Source organism: Brachyhypopomus gauderio, chromosome 5 (assembly GCF_052324685.1).
Source record: "Brachyhypopomus gauderio isolate BG-103 chromosome 5, BGAUD_0.2, whole genome shotgun sequence".
In the NCBI taxonomy this organism is placed as follows: domain Eukaryota; kingdom Metazoa; phylum Chordata; class Actinopteri; order Gymnotiformes; family Hypopomidae; genus Brachyhypopomus; species Brachyhypopomus gauderio.
Window position 1 is genome coordinate 22,823,804 of NC_135215.1, and position 25,488 is coordinate 22,849,291.

The 25,488-nt window shown below is 40.9% G+C and overlaps 1 protein-coding gene across 4 annotated transcripts; it reads right to left on the reverse strand.

Annotated features, from left to right (window-relative positions):
• Positions 1 to 235: 235 nt before the first annotated feature.
• lrtm2a (leucine rich repeat transmembrane protein 2a) lies at positions 236 to 25,439 on the reverse strand. 4 transcript variants are annotated; one of them, XM_077006528.1, is made up of 5 exons: positions 25,197 to 25,439; positions 24,918 to 25,026; positions 21,780 to 21,979; positions 2,809 to 3,405; positions 236 to 2,085 (listed from the first exon to the last, which is right to left on the reverse strand). In XM_077006528.1, exons 3-5 carry the CDS (start codon positions 21,838 to 21,840, stop codon positions 1,628 to 1,630), a joined length of 1,116 nt encoding a protein of 371 aa, XP_076862643.1. In that variant the 5' UTR covers positions 21,841 to 21,979; positions 24,918 to 25,026; positions 25,197 to 25,439; the 3' UTR covers positions 236 to 1,627. The 4 variants fall into 4 exon arrangements, with proteins under 4 accessions (XP_076862643.1, XP_076862644.1, XP_076862646.1 ...); XM_077006529.1 differs by having other exon boundaries at positions 24,918 to 25,053; XM_077006531.1 differs by having other exon boundaries at positions 25,184 to 25,439.
• Positions 25,440 to 25,488: the final 49 nt, after the last annotated feature.

Genomic DNA, 25,488 nt, shown 5'->3' on the forward strand with positions numbered 1-25,488 from the left:
ACACTGAGAGCTCAACATTTAATGTGAAATGATAGCTAGTTTACACCTACTGGTCCTACATTGTGCTACATGTTGTCAGACAATATAAGCTGTAGTGGGTGTAGTTAATTAGGTCAGTGGTGTTGAGAAGGAGGAAAAGTTGTTGATGAAGAGGGAAAGACACTGCACCCATAGCCCTGGTTAGTTGCTTTATCATGTGATGGATGCTAATATGCGGAAGCATTAACCACAGTAATTGCATGAGAGTAATTATTTATTTTGTAAAGTCTGTGTCTAGGTCCTAATCCCAGTCTTCTCAGTAAAAACTGTAACACTGTATTTTATTATAAGCTTTTAATATTTACTCATAGCTGAAGGTTTGAGCTATAATGTGTAAGTCAGAAATAATATGATTAGGCTAAACACAGTGGTATAATCTAGTGTGAGAGTACAAATCTCAGCACACAGCCATCCTTTCCTATTCACATTTCAAACTACATCATATTTTTCAAAAGCATACAAATATGTAACATAATGAAAATATATGTTGTTTGACTTAATCTGTCAAACAACATATCAGGCTCATTTTATTTCACTCTGTTCTGGCTGTTAGTAGACATTTCACTCTATATTGAAACAAACAAAACAACACGCACACTCGTATATAATGTATGGAAAATGTCATAAACAGGACAGAGTGTTTGCTATTTTAACACTTACTTGGTTGTGTTTTGTAGAGTGGAACAGCAACCAGTCTTTGCTGCACTCTACACCCACCCTGTAGGCCTAAGGTCTCAAATCAGATAGCATAATTCCATGTGTGCTTCTTCTATCAGTTCCTGAGGTTCTTCTAAAGTTGTTAACACACCTTTGACATAGACAACATGACTGGACTCGCACACAAAATGTTATTTAACCAAATTGGCTCTAGCAGTTGGGTTCCCTAGAAATGAATGTTATCTCTTGTATATGAAAATGGTAGAGCAGTAGCATTACCATAGTAATATTTTTAATGAATGTTCAATGTTTTAATGAATGTTTAATATTTTTAAAACAAACTCACAGAACCTAACAGTGTGTTAAACACAATTCAGGACTAGGTATGGAAGCAGGAATACACAGATAGACCAGGAAAAGTGGGTTCACCATACATAGTATATAATATATATTATTTCTTTAATAGGATGGAAACATTCATAACATGATATGTCACTGACAGAGAAACAGCATCTCCAGTAGGACTAGCTGCTAGTGCAGAGGGTAACATTAGCAACTAGGGACTACAGCAGGGAACAATGCTTGACTGTTTTTTTTTTTTTCATCTATGAAATCCTTCTGCCCGAGACAAGAGCCAATGTGGAGGGGATGAGTTTTAAAGTGCTAAGTGGGACTCTAGCCCAGCGAAACTGTCAATCAAATGTCAATCAAATGTCAGAATACAGGCATTAAGAGCAGGCACATCACAACAGACTGAATCCTGCAGGTCCAAGTGTTAATGTGAAAAATACCTGTAGTTTGTCTTTAGGAAAGTGAAAAGAAACAAAGATAGGACAGAAACAAGCTGTCATCTGTGTGTAGTTGGGACTCGGAGTGTACAAATTGGTTAAATGGGGGGTGTGTATCTGAACACTGACCCCTACTTGGCTTTCTATGCAACTGACGAGATCTGTTTTTCCTCGGGGTCAACTTCTGCCTCAGCATCCCCCATCAGTGGCTGTCTCTTTTTCAGCTCACGCTGATACTTGGCCATCAGGGAAGCATAGATGCAGCCGTATGCTGCTGCCGCAACCATCATGATGCACACGATCCCACACACCACACCTGCTACCACCACGGTGCCAATGGCCCGCCGAACGCTCACCGGCCGGTAGCGTGGCTTCATGCAGTCTGGCAACTCGGCCTCGGTCTGGACCACAGTGCTTTCAGGAGAAGGAGGAGTGGTTGCCCTCGCACATGGCGGGGAGCCACTTCTCGTCCCTCCAGCCCCGCCCCCGTTTTCATCCTCTAGTTGGAGGCAATAGTTGAACATCTCCACTGGCACGGTCCGAATGTCCCGCCCCCTGAGGTCTTTGGGGAGGGTGCACTCCACAGCATCAACATAGCCTCCTAAGAGAGAGGTAGAAAGAAAATGAGCAAGATCAGATTACAGCACTATACAGTATAACAGTGGTCCTCAGAAACTAATCTGAATTACTGCTTCAAACCCTCTAAAATATCATGAACTAGCCAAAACAGACACACTAGTCTGCAGCCCATTTTGTGTATGTGTGTGAGAGAGTAAACGTGCATAATTGATGAGATGGCATACATGTAGAGCCCTCAGTGTCTGAAGCTTTCTGCAAACAGATGACTCATTATCTTTTCACATTATAATAATCTCTTTTTTCTATCAGAAAGTTTCTCTAACTGCCTTATATATTTAACTTGTCTGAAAGGATTGTGTGTGTGCAGTTCATCTCTGTGAATCATCTCAAGTCTAACTGAAAGTGTTAACTCTGAAAGTGTTTGTGTTTCTGTTTGGGTGTATGTGTATGTTCAAAGAAAACACTTGTCTACTGCTGCCCAGTTCACCAGTCAGTTCTTGATTAGATTTAGTGAGTTCTTATTAAAGTATGCTGCTGTTTTTCACAAAGAATGAATCAGTATGAACAGTATTTACACTTATACTCAATAAAAGAGTGGCTTAAAATGCAGGGATGATGAAAAATGCAAAACAATTTCACAGGAAACTTCAGGAACTTCAGGAGACTTCACAGGACAACACCTATAGTCACATGGCCCATTATACATTCTTACAATTAGATTTTTCTGATGCACCTGTTGACTCACCTCGGTAGATTAGCCACTCCATCCAGTGCTTGAAGTCGCGTAGGTTGCAGTCACATTCCCATGGGTTGGAGCCAAGCTCCAGATGCTGCAGGTTGACCAGTGGCTCAAAGGCTGCTCTCTCTAGTGCCTGCAGCCTGTTGCTAGCCAGGGAGAGCCACATGAGACCCTGTGGCTTGTCCAGCAGGCCGACCGGCACAACGGCCAGGCCGTTCAGGGAGATATCCAGCCGCTGCAGGCCCACAAGGCCCTGCAGAAGGTTGCGGTCCAGAGCAGTCAGGCTGTTGTTCCTCAAGCTGAGGTCAGTTAGGTTAGCCAACTCGGTGAACAGGCCAGCCGGCAGGTTGTCCAAGAAGTTGTTCGACAGGTCCAGCCTCTCAAGGGAAGTGAGGTTGGCGAAGGCCATCACAGGCAGCAACAAGAGGTGATTGTTGGGAAGGAGGAGAGAGCGTGTGGTGGATGGCAGTGAGGACAGGATGGGGAGTGTGGCCAGGCCTCGTCCACTGCAGTCCACCTCAGCAGAGCTGCACACACACACAGCTGGGCAGCAGGAGCAGGGCTGCAGCTGCACAACCAGCAGGTAGAACGCATAGAGCAGCGCTGAGGAGGCGAGACAAGACAAACATGAGAAGAATGTAAAATATTCTACTCAGTATCCACTTTAATGGTATAAATTAGACACATCCTTTCACAAAGTGCAAATTTGATCGACTAAATGTAGGTCAGAGAACAAGGTACATCTGACTCATTATGCTCATATACATGCTGTTCTCACTATTTTATGTATGTCAGACACACGAGCATAACCTAGGTTAAAGTCCATAGTTGGGGGGGTGGGAGTGTGAAGCTCTGAACTGCAGTCATGAAATGAACATTTAGAAGCCAGAGCTGACATAGATTATTTACAAGGGACACCAAAGTCATCCAAGGCCATTGCAGTGGCTCAGTGAGGGACAACCTTTAACTGCCTAGCATTCCCCTAGCACCCAGCACCATGTTAGAACCAGACTAAAGGGCATATTCATAGAGGAAAATGAGAGAAAATATAGACTCACATCACATGGTTGGTCTTTCCAGTAGTCATCTACTAATGATCGCCTCATTTCTTACTTTCATAATTTATATTTTTATTCTTTCTTTTTTAATTTTATTAACTTTTTTGCTTCCCATGAAGTAGGAACTACAACACAAAAACCCATATTTGATTATACACTATGGATACAGTGAGCCTGCTAAAATGGTGTATGTGCTCAAGTGTACCTTGTTTAATATCAAGGACCAGCACTGAAATAAATCTTATCCCCCACTCAAATTCGATGTAAATACTGTAAAATATGTGTTTGAGCTGATTTTCTGAAATATTCCTCAATGTAATCTTTTCCACTTATCCACCTCCCACACACACACAAACCTGTAACCTGGGGTGAAAATGAACTGCAGGATGTTAAATCTAAAGTGGCTCTGAGCTTTAATTCTGCAGAACTGTTCTCAGATCAGGGCCAGAAGAGGCTATCACTAAGACATGAGTCACAAATTGTAAGAAGGCTGTTTAAAGGCTGTTTAGTGCATGCCTGCATCTTTGTGTGTGTGTCTGTGTGTGTGTGTGTCCATGTGGAGGTTGTTGGATGTTCTGATGTAATTCGTAAGCAACATGGCTTCTCCAGTAATTGTTCTGCAGAAATTTTTCAGGCATTGAGAAAGTGCTGACATTATAATGTGCTGTGCATTGGCCTTGGTTTTTGTAATGTTTTTATGTTTCTGTATGCTCATGTGGGTATAGCTCTTTATATGAAAATATTCTTGTGGTGTATGAGAGATGCTATGAAGTGAAGGACAAGTGAACTTGTTGCAGCTTGTAAGTGTGTGTGTGCCAAGATGTAGGTTGAGGGTAGGGCAAGTTATAATTAATCTGTCAGTTGATCCGCCTCTGTCACATTGGAAAGACTAACCCATTGGATAGATGGTCTTGTGTGGTCTTTTCAGGTCCTGATTCCCTGCAGTGTAGTCTGATACATTATGTTTTTGTGTGTGCACATGGATGTTTGCATGGGTGGGTGTGTGGCATGTGGAAGGGTGGATGTTTGGAGGTGGGTGTGAAAGTGTACAGACACCTTTGACACCTGAGCCTTGCCCTCCAATTTGCCCTGTGATCCTGGTGTAAGGTGAGACCTGCTGGGTGCTGGTTATCTTTGTCAATCATTTATCCCTTTCATACCATACCAGTATAGCAGTTTCCACTGCTCCCTTGTTCCCTCTTAGCATTTCTTTTTAAATCAATTGAGACTTTTAAAGATCACTCACAGTCACGGACGTAATTTGGGGGGGGGGGGGGGGGGGGGGGGGGGGGGGGATATGTCCCCCCCACTTTTTCAAAAGTCCCCTCCAGTTTTTACGGTTAAAACCAAATATTTATATAGCGACTAATTCATGTCCCCCCCACTTTTGAAATCAAAATTACGTCCATGCTCACAGTAACAGACACTGATCACTGTTGGTGAGCAGAAGACGGCTGACTACTAATATTCTTTGTTGTTTTTTGTTTATTTTTTGCTAGGGGGAAGGGCTTCAGCCTAGAACAGGCATTTTTGCTGACTCACTTACAGTGTTGCGAATAACGCCGTTAAAAATAACGGCGTTAGGTAACGGCGTCATTTTGTCAGTAACGGGATAATATAATTAATTACTTTTCCTGTCGTTACAACGCCGTTGACGTTACTGGTCATTAAAAGCGGTGCGTTACTATATATTGATATACTAACAGTAATCCGAGCGGACCGCTGCCCAGGCTAGTGAGGAGTAACAGATCTCAATAGGTCACAGTTCTCGGTGGAACACTTGTTTAACTTAACAAGTCAGTAAGCGATTGGCTAAGGCAGCGTTATGGTAGCCAATCAGAGCCAGTGTTTTTACACGCGTGCCGAAGCACGCCAGTGACACGACACAAACGGAGAAAAGGCAGAAATGGCAAGTCAGGAGCAAGCCGAGGAAAAATGAGCGTTTTCAAGGTATAAATATATATAAACATTATTTAAGAAAATACTTGAAGTTCCTGAATGTCTACCAGACTGGGTATTTGATTTATTTAATTAAGAATAGAGGTTTTATTGTTAAGTTTACTTCTGTTGTGAACAAACCAGTTGTCTCAGGTTGAGAGAATGTAATTTAATTTGATAGATGTAAATGCACTTTATATAGTGTAACTGTTTACTTTTGCTTTTATTTTTTACAAAGATTTGGGATTTTAAAGGATTTTATCCTGCACTGGTCTATGGATGTGCAATAAATATCAAAAGTTAAAGACCTTTCTGATCTACTCATTTCAACTGACTGTAAAAACTGCTTTTTCAAAAAAATCCTTATTCATTGGCATATAACTTTTTTTTTTTACTGTAACGCAAATAGTTACTTTCCCTGGTAACTAGTTACTTTTATTATAGAGTAATTCAGTTACTAACTTTTGAACAAGTAGTGAGTAACTATAACTAATTACTTTTTTAAAGTAACGTTCCCAACACTGCTCACTGAGTGACTGACTGACTGAATTACTGAGTGACTGCCACTGGTGAAAGAAACATGTGCAACAGGTCTCCCTAGCTAGCTAGAGTTTTAGCAAAGTCATGCATAAACAACACGTTGGCTGTGAAGTGTTGTGCTCTCTTTATGACATTGATAAGTAAGTGGTTGTCAAAGAGAAATTGTTTTCCCAAATGTTACATAAATTGATGATATGTGTAGAATATGTGTAGAACATGATGAGGCTGATAGCGATTTAGTTTAAGATTAAGGTGGCATGTTCTTGCATGATCTGCTTTCCCCATTTTGAAAATAAAAATAGATTTTTGCTGCTTAGGACATTCAAACATAAGCCATCACTATCAGGCCACGCAGCATATTATTAGCTAGCCACATAGCATTAAAGATCAGTAACATTTTAGCAAACACATCAACAATTTTTCATGTGCTTTGTGATAAAAACTACATTATTATCATATTTAGATCTGTTAGTATGATCTAATATCTTAGATCTTAGATTATCTATAGCTAATATCTACTCCTTTCACATGAGCAAATACTATATATATAGTTATTTCTCTAAATGCACATTATTATACAATGACAGTTATCTCGTGGTTATGCAGATGAACTGCAGATAACATTCCATTTTACATGGAATGTTATATGAACATATTGTAGAACAGAGGGTATTAGCATTCTATGTGGACGTAAACAAAAAAAACTGCAGAGCTTAATGATATTTATGCAGACATATAAAGGGTAACAGCAATGTTATCAAAAGAATGACAGTCACTAATGTCACGGCCTGATTCCTGCTTTTTAAATCAGGGTAAATTGTGATGATTTTCTATTTTAATACAGCATATGTAATCCAAGGGTGATTAAATAGCAATGAAAATGTAAAGTAAGTTTTTAAGCATAGTTTTTAAGTAGTTTTTACTCGTACCTACTTAATATATGTGGGGGTGTGATTATAAAGGTAGTGGGGCTTCACTACATAATTTCCACAGGATTCCACATGATGATTCCAAGTATCTTATATCATGTTACATCATAAGATCTACATGTGTGCAAAGTTGTTCATGAAAGGCAGCATGTGTGAAAAATGTTACTGTGTAAGAAATCAGGGTCATATGTTTTTTGTCAACATTTTACAAATTGCTTGGGAGCTTAAATATTTTATTTAAATATCACAATAAAGTATCATGCTTTCTCTGGGATGACCACTTAGAGTTCATCCACACACTGGAACCCAGCCTATGTTTCTTTTCTTTTTTTTCATTCTGTAGTCTTGCAATGGGCAAGACTGAAGCAGGGTCAAGATGTGGAGTAATAAGAGATAGCAGGTAGGCTGTCCTATCTCCAAGAAAGAAACCTGTCTTAATCACACGGGATGGAACATGATGTGATTATAAGACTGTGACATGAAGTCTGCAATGTATCATATAGACAAATATTATTAGGCTATTTACAACAATTATTATTATTTATAACTAATTAACCATCATTGATATTGGAGACCACAAATATGTGAAATAAATGTGAAATAAAGCCTTGAGTTGCAAGAAAATTGTAACTGCCAACATATTAATGATTTTAAGATTTAAACTCACATACATTTACTACAGATTTACGCTCAGGAAAATATCTGAAGAAGCGGTATGTCCTACTTTCTTAATAGACCAATGAAAGGACATTCCCTGTGTCATGTTCCTCACCTTCAGTTGAAACCGGGCTATAAGCCGCATATATCTACTAGGGGTGGGAATCTCCAAGTACTCTGTGATTCGATTCGATTACGATTCAGAGGTCTGCGATTAGACTATAAAACGATTATCGATGCATCTTGGTAGTAGCAATCCATGATGAATTAACTTCAGTTTTATTTCCATTTAAAAACTCTCATTTTATTTTATATTTAATCAAATGAAAGCAATATGGCAAGTACAAGGCCACACATTCCAGAGAACTGAACAAAGAAATACAAACTGAAAAGATACACCTGTAGCAGCATTTTTGCAGTAAATTAACAGATTTCGGCAAATGCCAACTCTTAACCAACATTATGTGCAAACAACAAACAAATATGCGGTACCAAAACCACAGCGTCCACTCAAGAGTAGAAGTATGTGCTAGCAGCTGACTTAAAACAATATCCTGGGAATAGAACTCCTCAGACAAACTCAGAAATGTACCAAAATCACAAACAACTTTTCATACACACATTCAGAATTCTGTGCAACCAGCTCTAATAAAAAATAATGCTTGTACACTTCAGCATATTTTGAATAGCTAATAACTTAAACGCATTCCTTATATAAAAATGAAGATTCCAAGACTTCAGACTAAACATTGAAAAATAAAATCTCCTAGATGGGACCCTGTATCTTTGCTCCAATTTGTGCAGCAGGGCACGAAAGCCCTGGTTCTCAATGACTGAATATAGACGCAAATCCTTCACTATGAAAGTTGAGATAGAGTTAAGCACAAAGCGAATTTTAATGTTGCTTTGTGTTTCAGGTTTGAAAAGTGCTGGAATTTAGGCTAAAGTACTTGAAAATGCTTGAAATTGTAAATAGTTCTTTTCACAACAAATATCTGTCTGACTGAACAGTTCTCTTGTATTACGTTAACATGAAAGAACGTGATGACGTTAAGATTGGGCATTTTGAAAATAAACCACCATTTAAATAATGTGATAAAAAAGCAAATTATTTCGAATCATTTTGAGTATATGTAAAAATATTTAACTTTATTAAGTTTAACGTGCTGGGAAATATTGAAATGGACCTTGAAAGTGACCTACAAGTGCTTTAATTACACCTTGTATAGGTGTATGAAACATGACTGTTCATTGCACTGAAACGCGGCGCGCAAAGTTACAAAATTCGAGAGGTGCACGACCTCTCGTATTGACAGCGTGCGAGGCCCTCGCGCATGGGCGGAGCCACTGCGATTACGTCGTTTTCGCCGAGCGGACCCTCGCGCAGCGTTTACTATAAACCAGGATTTAGTAAGTTAATGCCGGCTGGATTGAGAAGGGTAATGCTGCAGGCCGGAGCCCCGGTGGACGTGGGTAAAGGGCGGAGCATGTGTCAATCATTTTCGACTGCAGCCAATCAGATACTACACTTTTGTTGTCAATCAATTTTTATTAAGCCAATTATCAGCCAGAGTTAGCTGTCAATCATTTTTTACTGCAGCCAATCATCTTAACAGATCTGCCAAAGGAAGGCGGAAACTGCACGGAGAAGCTCTTTAAACAGAAGTATATGCCGCTCTTACACAAAAGTAGCTGAATAAAAACATTAGAAGAGCCATGACTTTAGACATTTTTAAATCAAAGTTTAAAATACTTATATATAATATATATAATACTTATTTTTCTGGAACGGCACTTTAATGTTTTTTTTTTCCTTTATTGCACGTATTGCATCATTTGTAGATCATATATATATGTGGCGAGTGTAAATTGTTAGCGGAGGGGAGGTGTAAATGGACACAAATTAAGTATTATATCGCGATCGATTGCCATGTATAAGCGCCTCCGCCGAGCAGAGCGTTGAGGAGCGATTTCGATTGGAGGATCGTGCTCTATTTTGTATTATTAATTTTTTGCTGATGTTGGTCCAGCGTGTCGCGTGCCACTGATTATGCCTCGGTGTGCCAACGGTGGCCCGCGTGCCATAGGTTGCCGACCCCTGCTGTAGAGCCTTTGAATATTAAAACCACTATTATGTTATGACTATTACAAATGGAAATGTGTCATAGAAAGAAAACACAGTACAGCCTCCTTTGGTTGTTTCCTCTGGAATACGTTTGCTAGCCTATTCGTTACACTGAGGTATGCTTTTATAGTGCTTAATACAGTGTTTGTATAATACATTCTTCTTATTATTGTTATTATTATTATTATAAATGTAAATGAGCCGTATTTTGTCACTTGTGATTTTTACACCGCAATCGAAATTTGCACACACACACAGTGATTACTAGGGGGGTGTGTATCACACGTGCCCAGAGCGGTGGGCAGCCCTAGACCGGCGCCCGGGGAGCAGTTGGGGTTAGGTGCCTTGCTCAAGGGCACCTCAGTCATGGCCTTAGGTCTAGGAATCGAACCCATGGCCCTCCTGTCACAAGACCAGTTCCCTACCACCAGGCCATGACTGCCCCTTATTATTACTACCAGACCTATGCATTTATACTGTGGAAATATTATTCACTGAATATTACTGAATATTATTCAGTGTGGGCATATCTTTTTTACATGCTTAAAAGTCATGCTTAAATTGCAAAGCTTTTATTTATCATTTATAAATTTTAAAATCTTAGCATAGAGCATAGAGGCTACAAATTCAAACTACTATGCAGCCTTTAAACACACCTTTAACCTAAATATCTAAAAATGCTATGATAACCTGAAATGGACACTTGCAGCTCATCCAACACTTCTCAGTCTTGACCATTTGCTATTTTATCAGAATAAGGGCACGTGGCTGCCAGATTTTGGGAAGTATGCAAATTAATTACTTAATTAATACTGATACTAATCAATTGCCATTGCTCATCATTCTCATGTAATAAAGTCCCTGTGTTATCCTAACGTTACTACCTGCTTATGTATTACACTTTCCCGCTCAGTCTGTCCCTCGGTTTCTTTTTCACAAGCCTGCATCTCTGGCTGCTGCTCTCCCTGTCTGCTGCTGCTGTCTTCACCTACAGAAGATGCAGAGGCTGCAGCAGCAAACATGTCTGTGATTTTTACACATTTTGTAGCATCTACATTGAGACTCTTCAATTTCTTCACACGTAACTTCTCACCCCCTTCTGTTGCTCCATGCTGCCTTTCCTTTAACAACGCACTCAACACTGAACATAGTGGGAGTTACAGCGGACCACGCAGAGAAAGGGTGGGGCTGCTTTCGTCCTATATCCTGATTGGTTCAGTCCACTGTCTATATTGAAGATGGGCCAATGGGCTGCCCCCTCTAAATTGTGGGCCAGTCTCTAAGGAAAAAAGGGAGGAGGACTGTCGGCCCACCGGGCAAACCCCTGGTACGCCAGATTACCAGTTCAGCCCTGGTTCCATGTAATTTTGGAATGGGTTTACTGGTCTGGCCCTCTTGAGATCCAATTAAGTTGTATGCGGCCCCCAGACCAAAATGAGTTTGACACAATGAGTTTGTTTACAATTAAATATGCTAATACTGATAATTATCCTATCAATAGCCTCAGGTAGGAAATTTAGATAACGGGCTATATAGTTAGAGGCTGTGAAGATAACTCTAGCTAAATAATGGTTCACAGATTAGCTAGCTGTCGGTTAGTGGATTTTCTCAATTTAAACAGTGAACAATACAAGTGAGTAGTTGAGTTCTAGCATATGTATATGAAAGTATCTCGCTGCATTGGCATCCGCCATATTTAATTTTTTTTATGTATTGGATGTCAAATGTGTCCAAGTTGCATGATGGGATGCAGCGAAATAGGTACTCAAATATTTCGCAGAAATAGTACGTCACCCGGGGATGTTTTACTAGAAAAATTCATTTTGGTCACATTCTGCATACTACATACTGATTTGGGGCCCAATCAAAATGCGAGTAGTAGATAGTAGCTTATTTTGAAAAAAGCCCTTCATTGAGCTTGCCCCCATGTTGTCAAAGCCACCCACATGTCAAAATTCACAAAAGGAACTGAAGGAAATGCACTTGTCGTGAGAGACAACTGTCAAATCAAGTATGAAAAAACCTGAGAATGAAAAAAAAACACCTTTTTCACAGTTTTTTTTTGCTCAAAATGAGCACATTATGACAAACGCTCAATGCTCAGGAAATTCTTTGCTGCTGTATTCCTTCAGTTTTAGTTTATGCTTGATTTTCTCAGGTTTCTTGGTTAGAGATATGGTGAACACTTCACTCGTAGATGGTCTTTCTTCATGAAAGATCCTGTTTTTAATTACTTATTCATGATGGGTAAAACTCATACAAGACAACAGGTGTGCGTTTCCGGATAACGATCTTAGAAATTAACGAACAACTTTAAGAACGACGTAACTTTAAGAATGCCAAATTTACGAGTGTTTCCCTAAAGCCTTCCTAGTCTCCCAATTTACGAACGAGTTCGAGTTCTGCATCTGCACTGGAAAAACTCCTCTAGTCGAAAAACCGAACCACCGATTTACATACATTTTTTCATTATTACGACGCCAAGTAGGCAATTCTGACCGATCATAGGCTTTTAACAAGGCTAAAAATAAGGCACACAATTAACCTGTTATTCAAAACCATGGCAAACAAGCAGAGAAAATAAAACTTTCTGTTGAGTGAACTGAGCCAAAAGCAAAAGTATACTGTTTTCAAAAGCTTGAGGAAGTTCCTCAAATTCAGAAAAAAAAACAAAACATAAATGGGACAATATTGCCAAGAATATCAGTGCATGTAGTGGAATTAAGAGATCAAGCATGGCATGTCGCCAAAATAAGGGGGCAGAACTCAGAAAGGAGAGGGCTAAGATTTGTGGAGGTCAAATGTCCACAAGTGCCCTTACTGTTGTGGGGATACTGGGCCCCACAGCTACTAAAGGGATACCAGGGAATTTGATACAGGAGTATATAGCCTCAGAGTGGATACCCACTGTCAGTGGTAGTGGTAGTATGTAGACATAGATTGGGCTCAAGAGGCTGGGAGTGTGTATGGGGATCAGAGTGCCTTCCACTGCACCAACAACTCCAGGAATGTTTACAATTGAAGGAAACCCAATTTTTGTTTCATGAAATGCATCCCTAGTTCTTGGAAAATTTATATATATTGCTGAATGTCGAAGCAATGCTTTAGTAACAGCATGCACACATTTAGATACGTCAGGTTTGCTTAGTCCGTGGGCATCACCAAAAGTCTGCAGAAACCCACCTGCGGCATAAAATTGGAGGGCTTTCAGTAACTGCATCCTTGGTGCAAAGGGTAAAATTCTTCATTCAGGTGAACTATATGGCTTTGTGGATTACGTTGTCGTCTTTATTATGTCTTCTATTTAAAGCCAGTACTCTTTGAAGAGCTGCCATGTTCATCACACAAGCACAATTGCTAAACTTAATCCAAGTTACTTATATGTGCTACCGATTCATCAAGCAATTTTATTGGTTAAGTTAAAACAAGCTTAATAGGCCATCTTGTAGCCATTTCTTTGCAAAGAATACATTAATTGTGAAAGTCTGACATGCTATTAACTGCACAATGAGGAATGGAGAGATTTAATTAAATATCAGTATATCAGCTAAATAATCAGGGAACATATCAGCTAATGCTAAATAATTCAAAGTAGTACATTTGATTTTTGTTGACAATGTGGTATATGCGATGTAATTACTTCAAAAGAAAATACTAGGCTAATTATACACATAAACACAAATGTTGTAATGCCATGCTTAAAACCAGCGTGAGTGAAATTAGTAGCCTTTGGTTAAAAAAGAAAAACCTTTGATTAATGGGTACACTGCAAGTTCCACTGTGGCCCACTGGGGATCCACAGCCCACAGGTTGAAAACCACTATATTAGAATAGTGTTCAAAATAGCCTACTACATACTGTATATCCTGGATACTGCATACTCGTCCTTGTAGTATGCAGTATAGTATCTAGTATACAACCAAAGAGCACATGGACACTCGCGCCAGTCGCTATGTGTCAAGTATAAGCTAGCTTTATGTGTGGTGCAGCAGATTGCTCGTGTTACCACTAGCCGCGACATCTTTAGCTCAACAGCATTTGCAGTAAGTGCCTGTTTTGTCCACGTCCAACCTCTGAAACCCTATGTACTTCCTGACAACAGACACGGCTCCTTTCTTTGGCAAAAGTTCCTTGGGAGCATCATCTTTTATTTCAATGTTTGGTAGAATTTCTAGAGAGAGTCTGTGTTCTAGAGAGACACAGACAAACAAGTGTAATTACCACTTGTTTGTGGGAGTGGCGTGAGGACGCTGGCGCTACTGGCTGCCGCTTCTCGCTGCTCCAACCTGTTCCTTTTTGTTACCTGATGAACTGCTATTTACCTTCGCAAATAAATCTACCATCTACCTGGATTACTCGCCGGAAAACATCCAGATGGCCCCTCACTTCAACCGCCGCCCCAAAGAGCCACGCCAAACCAGGTACCAAACACACCAAACCCTCCAAACATGCAAAACCTATGAGTAGCGTGAGGACGCTGGCGCTGCTGGCTGCCGTTTCTCGCTGCTCCAACCTGTTCCTTTTTTACCTGACGAACTGCTATCTGCCTTCGCAAATAAATCTACCACCTACCTGGATTACTCGCCTGGATGGTTTTCCGTTACACACCAACCGAACTTCACCGGCTCATTCCCACGCTGCCTCCACCCGCCGAGCTGCTGGACAGTCTGCGGCACTTTGCACTTTTACGCCGACCCCCCTATGTGCATCGTGGATCTCGGCGGGGGTTCATCTACACGACAAGTGGCGTAAACTCCATTCCAGCACTGTGGACCGACCGCGGCTCACACGCCGGCTCAAGTGCTTCCTCCCTGCGTCATCACAACAACACGCGTCATCAGAACACGTCCTCTGTGAACTTTTTCAACCTCCTGACTATCCAAACCACTCCCTCAACCGCTTTTAAACAAAAGCACCTGAAAATCGCCCTTTTCAACACACGATCCCTCAACAATAAAAGCCTCATCCTAAATGAATTTATTACTGACAACAAACTCGACCTGCTCTGCCTAAACGAAACATGGCAAAAACCACTGGACTATTTTTCACTAAATCAAACCACCCGAGCAGGATACTCCTATTTAGACAACCCACGTATCGAGGGCAGGGGGGGGTGGCATTGCTGCCATTTTTAATCAAAACCTAAAACCCCGTGCACTGTCCCTCCCCTCAGCCCCATCATTTGAACATCTGGTTTTTAAACTCCCTGGACCTAAACCTCTTATCACTGCTATTATTTACCGACCCCCCAAACCCAACCCATCCTTTTTATCTGACCTTTCGGATTTCACCACTGCACTTTTCTCTATTTCATCATCTATCTTGCTTCTTGGTGACTTCAACCTGCACATTGACTCCCCAGACTGTAAACATGCAATGGACTTTCTGGATTTCCTAACCTGCTCCAGCTTCACCCAACACACAAATTTCCCAACCCACAATCGTGGACACATCTTGGATCTGGTCTGCTCCACTGGCCTTCACATCCATAACATGTCCAGCGTTGACCTCACCATATCTGACCACTTAGCCATTATATTTGACATTGACATCCCCACCCCTGACCCAAAACAAAACCGCAAAATCACTTTTCGCAACCTTAAATCCATCTGCCCAGTGACTCTTTCCACTTGCATATCTAACAGTCTTTCCTGCTCCACTCTCCCTGAAAACCCAACCCCCACTGACCTCGTAAACACTTACAACAATATTCTGTCTACATCCCTCAACACACTGGCCCCTTTGAAAACAAAAACAGTCACCTTTTCCCATTCAGCACCCTGGTTCAACCTGGCACTCCATAAACTCAAGAAACATCTCCGACAGCTAGAACGATTATGCAAGAAAACTGGTCTCACAGTCCACACCCTCGCTTACAAAGATCACATGCAACATTACAAATTAGCCCTAAATAAAGCCCGCTCAAATTATTATTCTGCCATTATTCACTCAGATTCCTCAAATCCACGTTCCCTGTTTTCTACCATAAATAAACTCCTAAAACCCCACGACAACACTCCATCATCATTCACCCCTGAGAAATGTGACTTGCTCTTGGCATTTTTCAATTCGAAAACAGAAACCATCCACCACCTGCTTGCATCCTCCACTACCCTACAACCGGAACCCACATTTTCTTTTTCTCCACCTGACACTCAGCTATCTACTTTTTCACCCATAACCTCTGCTGACCTATCCAAAATACTCTCCACTATGAAATCTTCTACTTCTCCCCTGGACCCTATGCCATCTCAACTCGTCAAAGACTGCTTCACTCCCCTTGCTCCATTCATCACAGATATCATAAACTCCTCCCTCACCTCTGGCACAGTACCTTCACCTCTCAAACTTGCAGCCATCACTCCTCTTCTTAAAATACCCGGCATTGACCCGGAGGACCTCAATAATTAAAGACCCATCTCAAACCTCACCTTTCTGTCAAAACTACTGGAAAGAGCCGTTGCAAACCAACTCAAGATCCACCTTCTCTCAAATAACCTGTACGAAACATTCCAGTCCAGTTTCCGCACTCACCATAGCACCGAAACGGCCCTACTGAAAGTTATAAATTACCTCCTGCTTTCCTCTGACTCTGGCTCTCTCACCATCCTCCTCCTCCTTGACCTCAGTGCTGCTTTTGACACAGTAAAACACTCTATCCTTCTGAATCGACTCGAATCGATTGGCATCACCAACACCGCCCTCGCCTGGTTCAAATCCTACCTGTCTGACAGATTCCAATACATCACCATCAACCAACACAAATCCCACACCATCCCTGTCATACACGGTGTCCCTCAAGGTTCAGTTCTGGGTCCCATCCTCTTCATTCTGTACATACTTCCTCTCTGACTCATCATACGTCGCCATGGCCTCAAATTTCACTGCTATGCTGATGATACTCAACTCTACATCACCACAAAAACCATCTCTCCTGCCATTCTCTCCACCCTCACCTGCTGCCTCACAGACATCAAAAACTAGATGACCTATAACTTTCTCAAACTAAACAGTAATAAAACAGAGATCATTATTTTCGGTCCAAAATCCAGCCTCCCACCCTGCCAGAATCTCACTCTCGATATTGATGGCCACTCTGTCACTCCTTCCCCCCTAGTCAGAAACCTTGGGATTTATATGGACCCCACACTTTCTTTCAAATCTCACGTCAACCATGTAGTCAAAACATCCTTCTTCCACCTACGCAACATAGCGCGTCTGCGATCCACTCTTCCCACCACTGCTGCAGAGACATTAGTTCATGCTTTTATCACCTCCAGACTCGACTACTGTAACAGCATTCTGTATGGTCTCCCCTCCTCTGTTCTTCAAAAACTACAATATGTTCAAAACTCTGCTGCCCGACTCCTCACCAGCTCCCCCTCCAGACAACACATCACCCCTGTCCTTCGTCAACTTCACTGGCTTCCCATAAAACAACGCATACACTTCAAGATCCTCCTCTTTACCTACAAGGCCCTCAACAACCTTGCCCCTTCATACCTATCAGATCTCCTGCACCGTCACGCCCCCACCCGCAAACTCCGCTCTGCAGATGCCAACCTCCTCACTCCTACTACCTCCACCAAACACAGGTCCATTGGGGACAGGGCTTTTGCCATTGTTGCCCCCGCCCTCTGGAACTCTCTACCCCTGACCATCCGTAACTCTGATTCTCTGCACTCCTTCAAACATAACCTCAAGACCCACCTTTTCCAGTCTGCATATAACACTTAAGTCATTACCCTATCTTTCTGTTTTGTTTTCTTTTCTTTTTTTTGTGTGTATGTTTGTACGTGAATTTTTGTGTGAAATTACTGTAAGGCGAATTTGAGTACTAAGAAAAGCGCTATATAAAACAGATTTATTATTATTATTATTATTAGAATTTCTGGTTCAGAACGCCATTTTAAAACAATGAGCAGTACAAAATGTATTTACTTCATAGCAGATTTATATGAAAGTATAAATTTATATTCACAATCTTTCTCTGCCCTTTTTTTAAGGATTGGGTATTGAAAGGCCCAGCATTGCATGTACACCAGGAAGATAGCTCTATTCGTATGCTGGAATATTTGAAGGAACTACTGTGTAATCCGGGAATCTTTTGTGTACTGGAAAAATTCATTCTGGTCGCATACTGCATTCTGATTTGTGGCCCAATACACGAGTACAGAGAGTCCCTGCTTAACGATGGGGTTAGAGACTGAAAAGTCCGTTGTAAAGCAGTTTTCGTCTAAGCATGACCCTAGATTTAGATACGCTTTGATCGTAAATACAGTATAGAAAAAAACTAACAATGTTCTCATGTGTGCATACAGTGTGAGAAAGAGCGATTGCGTTGCCGAGATGGGCTGCAGTGGAGGCTGCACTGCCTCAGCTTATCGTACACAACACTCCACTGTGCTGCCACTGCTCCTCCGTGCACCACACAAAATTTTTTTAAAAGTCAGTCGTAACTCCAGTCTGTCGTTAACCAGATCTGTCGTTAAGCGGGGACACACTGTAGTAGGCTATTTTGAACACATACCACCTGAAGATAACTTCAAGTGATGTGCACCAGCCTTCTGCTATCAGTTGTGTGTCTGAAAGTTAATTTTGACCATAACTGTATGCTTCTAGCTAGAGATGTAACATGAATAATCCTGGACACATGCATCAAAAACTCCAGCAGAAGCTATTCACAAGTAGTGTATATGAATAGATCATTCCAAGTGATCATGCAAAACTGATTCTCCCACCAGTTTTGTGTTGTAATACCTTCAGCTTGCTGTAATACCCTCCACTTTCCTCATATACTTAAAGCCGCCTACTAGTTTTGTCTAGGGACACACCTTCTCTATGATGTCAGCTTTCGAGGGGGACACACTCTTCCCTGCAAGTTCACAAGAGTGCCTAGTCTCTGCTGACCCACTTCTTATAGAGAACACATTGTGTTCGCATTGCCTGGTAACATCTTTCATGAATAACAATTATGAATGACTGAGGCTGCTCCATGCCTCTGGGCTCAATGTTTACCCTACTTGAAATGGTGTCTGTGTGTCCACATGTGTGTGTGCATGCGGGTATGTGCATGGTCCCTAAAAAGCAGACAAAAGGGTACTGTCCCAGCTCTAATTTATATTTGTAATTATGTAGTTATAAATTTTACTGTAGCTGCCGTTTTTCTTTCTCTATATTCCCATCCTGCATTTCCCTGTATGTATTCCTTCTGTTCCTCATTTTCTCACTTTGTCACTCTCTGTAATAATATAAAATCTGTTTTGTTGTTGCACCAACAAATCACATTAAGACACATGTACAAGCCAGATGAAACTCAATCTTCTTTGTGAAGCCAAATGGCTTTGACCAGTCTAATGTGGTCTAAGTGTTGATAAAAACATCATCAGTACACATCAGGATGACATTAAGCAAGTCTGTTCTACTCCAATGGCCCTAATATTATTTTCAGAGCCACATGAGGTATTAAAAGATGAGAATGTGTATATGTGTGAGTGAGATATAGAGTTAATTGAAAGCATTTTAAAGAGGGATAAGAATACCCATCAAAAACGGCTTTACTGATGAAAAATGGAAGAATATATGTTCCTTTTCTCTTCACTGTGCCAATACAGAGGGAATTAACTATACTATAGCACTGCAAACAATACGTGCTCTTCATAAGGCTAGTGCACTGTACAGTCTTTATGATGATCACAAGTGTAGATGTTCATATCTAAATAGCGAACAGCATACACATTTATAATAATAATGTTCAATAATTTTTATTTTTAAAGCACCTTTCATACATACATGCAACAGAATTTATCCTCTATTCAGCACGTAATTTTTTTGTTTGTTGTCGAACTTTGTCATTTTTTTAATTAACAAACTTTCACTTTAGGCCAGTCAACACCTTTAGAGCAAAATGAATTCTGTTTTTCTAAATTCTCATTCTTTGATTTGTAGTTTTCCCTAATACATCTACATCTACCATTACTGCCACATCAATACAAGGTCTCAACCAATATACCCGGCAGATAGCTGTCACGTTGAGGACCCCGGCCCCTCCCCTTTGGGCGTGTGTATACGTAGTCCACGTGCTTTGTCTGCATCAGTGGAACTCCGTGGTGATGGCTATGTCGTGTGAATAATGTGTATCACCAGTGAATCGTCTCGTAATCACGTGGGGCTAATGTGGTTTGTCTATTTAATGTGCGCTCACGCAGTGTCCTGTGCTCGTCGTTGTCTAGAGTCTACATGTTTCTGTGTTAAACGTTCGCTATTGCGCAATCTCTGTGTGGACGAATAAAAGTGATGTCTGTAGCAAGGATCCGGTGTCTCGTCCTTCGCTCCACCCCGTTCGTCACAATAGCTGGCTGTTAAGCTGAATTCTAATGTTTATTAGTATATTTACATACCAAAAATAACTCAAACTACAACATACTAATAAAAACAAATATAAACTTTTATCTAGTAGGTATTTTGCTAATTACATCATAAGGCTAACTAGCGTTCATTGTTACTCATTATTTGAGAATTTTGTACTATTTCTTTAAGTGTAGTCTTGGTACTCTGAATTTGTGTTGTTGAGCAATGAAGCTATACCACAGAATATACTCTTTGCCTGGTCCTCTTCAGCTTTTTAATCAGACACATATTAACACAGGCTGCCCTGCTCCATCAGTCTCTATATCTGTCTCTATGTCAGCTGGTAATTTTTGTTCCCCTATGAGTGTGTGTGTGTGTGTGTGTGTGTGTGTGTGTGTGTGTGTGTGTGTGTGTGTGTGTGTGTGTGTGTGTGTGAGAGAGAGAGTGTGTGTGTGTGTGTGTGTGTGTGTGTGTGTGTGTGTGTGTGTGTGTGTGTGCGTGTGTGTGTGTGTCTTGATAAAGATAAAGACAACATCTTGAATTATTAAGGCTGAAGATGCTTTTGGGCTTGTTTCTCTGTTTTGCCCTTACTACTGTATACTTCAGTGTCTTAAACAGTAGCTGTTGCAGTAGATATTGTTGCCATTTCTGCTTTTAACACACAGACACAAATGCAAATACACATACAGACCCCTGAGACCCTAATTGTGGATTCAGTTTACAAACATCCATTGACAAACACTATTTTGTAAACCATAAGCACACATTTCAGCTCTGTGTGAGTGTATGTGTGTGAGTGTAAACAGCAGAATGATTGTATGTGAAAGCTAATTTTTTTGTGAAGTGAAAATCCCATAATTTCCATACTCTATTATTAGATTCATGATGAATGTCCTAAACACACAAAAGGCAACAAATAAATAATGATATCAATATGATATATACACCAGGGGTTCTCAATTCCAGTCCTAAAGATCATATGCCTTATACAGTTTCAAGTTTTGCCTGCCCCTACACACCTGATCCAGCTCATCAACTAATTATCAAGTCCTCCATGAGTTGGATCAGGTGTGGGAGGACATGGAAAATTTTAAACTGTGTGCACAGCAGTGGGTCTCCAGTACTGGATCTGAGACCCACTGATATATAATACGTCGGTACCAATATGGACGACCAACACAGAGGTTTTAAGTCATATGGAAATATGTGGACCAAAATAATAGATACGTAATATCAAACGAATGGGATATTAATATAACATAACATTAATACAAGGAAGCATACATTATATGCTCATCCTTTGCTATGAGAACCTCATCTAATGCATTGTGTGTCACTCTGGAGAAACATTACAGGTTAATGGAAGTGTCATCAGTTTACCTGGGCTGCTCTGCATGGTCCTCGTGGTGGGCCTCACCACAGGCCTAGTGGAGAGTCCCATGGCTGCACGTCCACCTCTCTACGGCTGTGTCTGGTCTGCGCCTGTGTGTGCCTGGCTCAGACCTGGCTGGGCATCAGTGTGCGCCAGTGTGTGCCAACCCTCACTGGCACAGTGCACACAGTCACTAAGCAGTGAGAGTCTGAAGAAGAGAAATTGACAGAAAAATCCAAGTGGCATTGTTGGCAAAGGGCATTGTTGTATATTTTGGCCTGATACTAGTTCACAGACTCTCAATGTCCATCTTGGTGATCTTATTGCACATTTGTGCTGTGTTGTCTGCTCAGTGAGGCTACCGAAAGTGTTGATGATTACCTGATGAGTTGGATGGGGTGTTTTAGAACAGAGAAATCACAAAAAATGTAGTGTTCATTTTTAGAAAAACAAAATGTTGACAGTCACTTGTTTTGTTGTAAAATAAAACATAAGTGATGATGTTGCCAATTATGAATAGCATGAAAGGCATCAATGCCAAGGTATTCAAAGCCACACATATTATGACAGCTGCTGTTATTACATTTTTATAACTTAGTACCCCCCCAAACAAAAAAGAAAAAAATTAATAAATATTCATTTGCTTAACAGGGAACTGGAGGTTTAGGAACAGTTAGGAAGTGGTGGTTCAACATCGTTAGTTGGCTGGTAGTTTTGTTGAGAACATGAGTTAAGTATTCCCCTCACTGTGGGCCTTAACTCCTGTAGCTCAACTGGGGGAACAGACAGAGCATCATGCTACTACCACTAAGTTTATGCATTCTATTTCTAAGAAGTGCATGTACTGTCACACTGATATATGTAAGCTGGCCTAGATCATCTACCAAACGCTGTAAATGTTTTCACTTTAGATGTAACGGAATAGTGTTTGGCATTGGAATAGTGTTTGGCAGAGATGAAAGTTTGGAATAAAATATATGTGGGTGAGTAGATGAGTTATGTGATTCAGGTGCCTGTTTCACAGACCCACATATTTCTTTTCTCTAAAGCATGCATGTGCACCCACATCCATGCACACATTCTGGTTTTTAGGATCTCCTAGTTGGGAGCTCATATGTCAATGGTCTAAAAGGCTGAACGGTGATCCAAGTGGCTCAAATGTCTGTAAGGCACTGACAAGCACGTGATGAGTGTGGATGTGTGATGGGGATGGGTGTATGTCTTAAGAGGTGTTGTGGCTTTGATAGCAAGGTCAGGATTTGCATTTAAAAAGAGTGCATTTCATAGATGCTTATAAAAATATGTTATATAATATGTCAATGTAAGTTCCAGTGAAGTAATTTTTTTTATAATATAAAATGCGTAGATTTAAAACTTTAAAAACCATGTCACAATTATCGATACCCAAAAATTATAATGAGCCAGATCTAATTGGCTTATATTCTAATTCATATTTTACCTTTTTATTTGAACTATTAAGTGGTCTTCTATGCTGTATTATGTATAATAAAAGATAATTGTGAAATATGGTGGTGCAAAATGTGTTGATGAGGACCTATTTTTTTCTATCATATGCTAGATTTTATATTAGAATCTGACCTCTACCACCTGGGTTCAATCCACATTCTTTCCTTAATTTATTAAAGAATCAGCTTCCACAGAAAAGGTCCCAGTTCTATCTTTGCCCACTGAACACCTGTGGGATGAGCTGAAGAAGAGACTTCAAAGAAAGGAACATTGTTTTTGAAAGATCTGAAGAGCATTTTAGGGAGAGCTGTCTCAGATCCTTTTATGAGTTTTCCCACTTTACCCCGTATTATTACCCAGAGACTGAGTGCTATTATCTAGGCAAAGATAGCCTGCACACAATACTAAATCCATGTTTTTGAGGTATAAAAAGTGCAAAAAAAATGTTTTTTTCTCTAAATAACTTAAACTCACTAAAAGCTTAGATTTCCCTCATATTTTCAGTTTAAAATCAAGCTGATAAAGAACAAATACATTTTTTGTAGCCTATTTTGGTGTTTACCAAAGGTGGCAATAATTCTGGAAGGCACATAGAAGTGCATATGTTATCTGGTGTGACACTAACACCTCAAAGCACCATCAGTTCCTACCTATTGTTGTATATTTGTTTTTATTTACTAACACACACACACACACACACACACACACACACACACACACACACACACACACACACACATCCAACCACACAAACAAACATACAGGCCAGACAGATAGTTAATAGAGGCTGGAACAGAACAAAGAGATTCTAGTAACAAAAGCACTATGGCCTCTGGCATCAATTATTGAGAGAAGCCTCCAAGAGAAGACACACATACACACTCAAACTGACACAGCAGACACACAGGAATGCCACAGACATACTCAAATACAAATGTATATTGAAAAGTAACTATATAACATTATTAAAGTTTTCAATGCATAGTAATGTAGTAAAAATAAAAAACAGTACCTCAAATCAGTCTGAGAGGATATATTTTTTTATGTTGGGGGGGTTGCATGTGCATGGGTGTGGGTGTGCGTGGGGATGGGGGGAGCTTCCAGCCTGAGCACCAAGACATACGCCATTACTCTCACATGCTCAGCCACAGTTAACAGCATTCCCACTGGATCGACCATGCTCTCTCTCTCACACACACACACACACACACACTCCCTGTCTCTCTCACATGCTCTCACTCTTTCTCCCACTCTTTCTCCCTCTCTTTCACACGCACACACATGCACACACACAGACACACACAAACACACACACACAGAGGCTGACACACAAACGCACACATGCACACACACATGTTCTGTGTGGATGTGTTAATGTTTGTGTCTGGCTCTAACAGATCACATCCGATTTCCTGAGCTACGCTGATCTCATGGACCGTGGCGAGCATTCACAAGCATCTCTCTCCCCTGTATTGCAAATATGCTAATACCACAGCCATCACATACGAAACACAAGCTATACAGTCCCTTAAACCTGTGAGGACTGAAATGAAGACTGCAACAGGAGCTAAATCTAACCTCAAACATTCTCAGATGGTGGCATAATGATTGATGTATGTCTACTTATGCATACTTATGTGTGTGGAGAGTATAGGAGGAGGCAATTCAGGCACACTCACCCCTCTTTGTCCGCCGCCCTTCTCAGCTCTAACCTCCCCGAATACTGGCAGGGTGTTTTGGGGGGGAGGGGGACCAAAACGAAGAAGCACTTGAGCTGCTGCTGTAATCCTTCAATAGGGAAATTAAAATATTCTTCTGTTGACAGTAGCAATAGCAATCCAAAAACAAAAAGATAAAAGGGATATGTTGTCAAAGGAGGAAAAATGCAAATTAGAATGAATAAGAAGAGAAGAATCAAGAAGGGAGAGTTGAATCCTGCAAAGACCTTGCTGTCATACCCGCATACAGTGAGTGGGTTTATTCCCTGTCTCAGTCTCTGTGGTCCACAGCTAATCGTTCAGCCCAGTCTGTGTTGGTATGCCACTGACTCCACAACATGTGCCTTTATATGAGTGTGTGTGAGCGCGCATATGCATGTGTATGTGCGTGGGTGTTCGGGCACCCCTGTGTATCTCTCAAAGCGCGTGCTGTCCTCAGGGTAGCCTTCACCCTGCACACATGCCTGCGTGTATGTGCGCGTGCCCCCTCCGTCTGTGTGCAGTGAGGCGTGTTGCAGGACTATATGTGCCA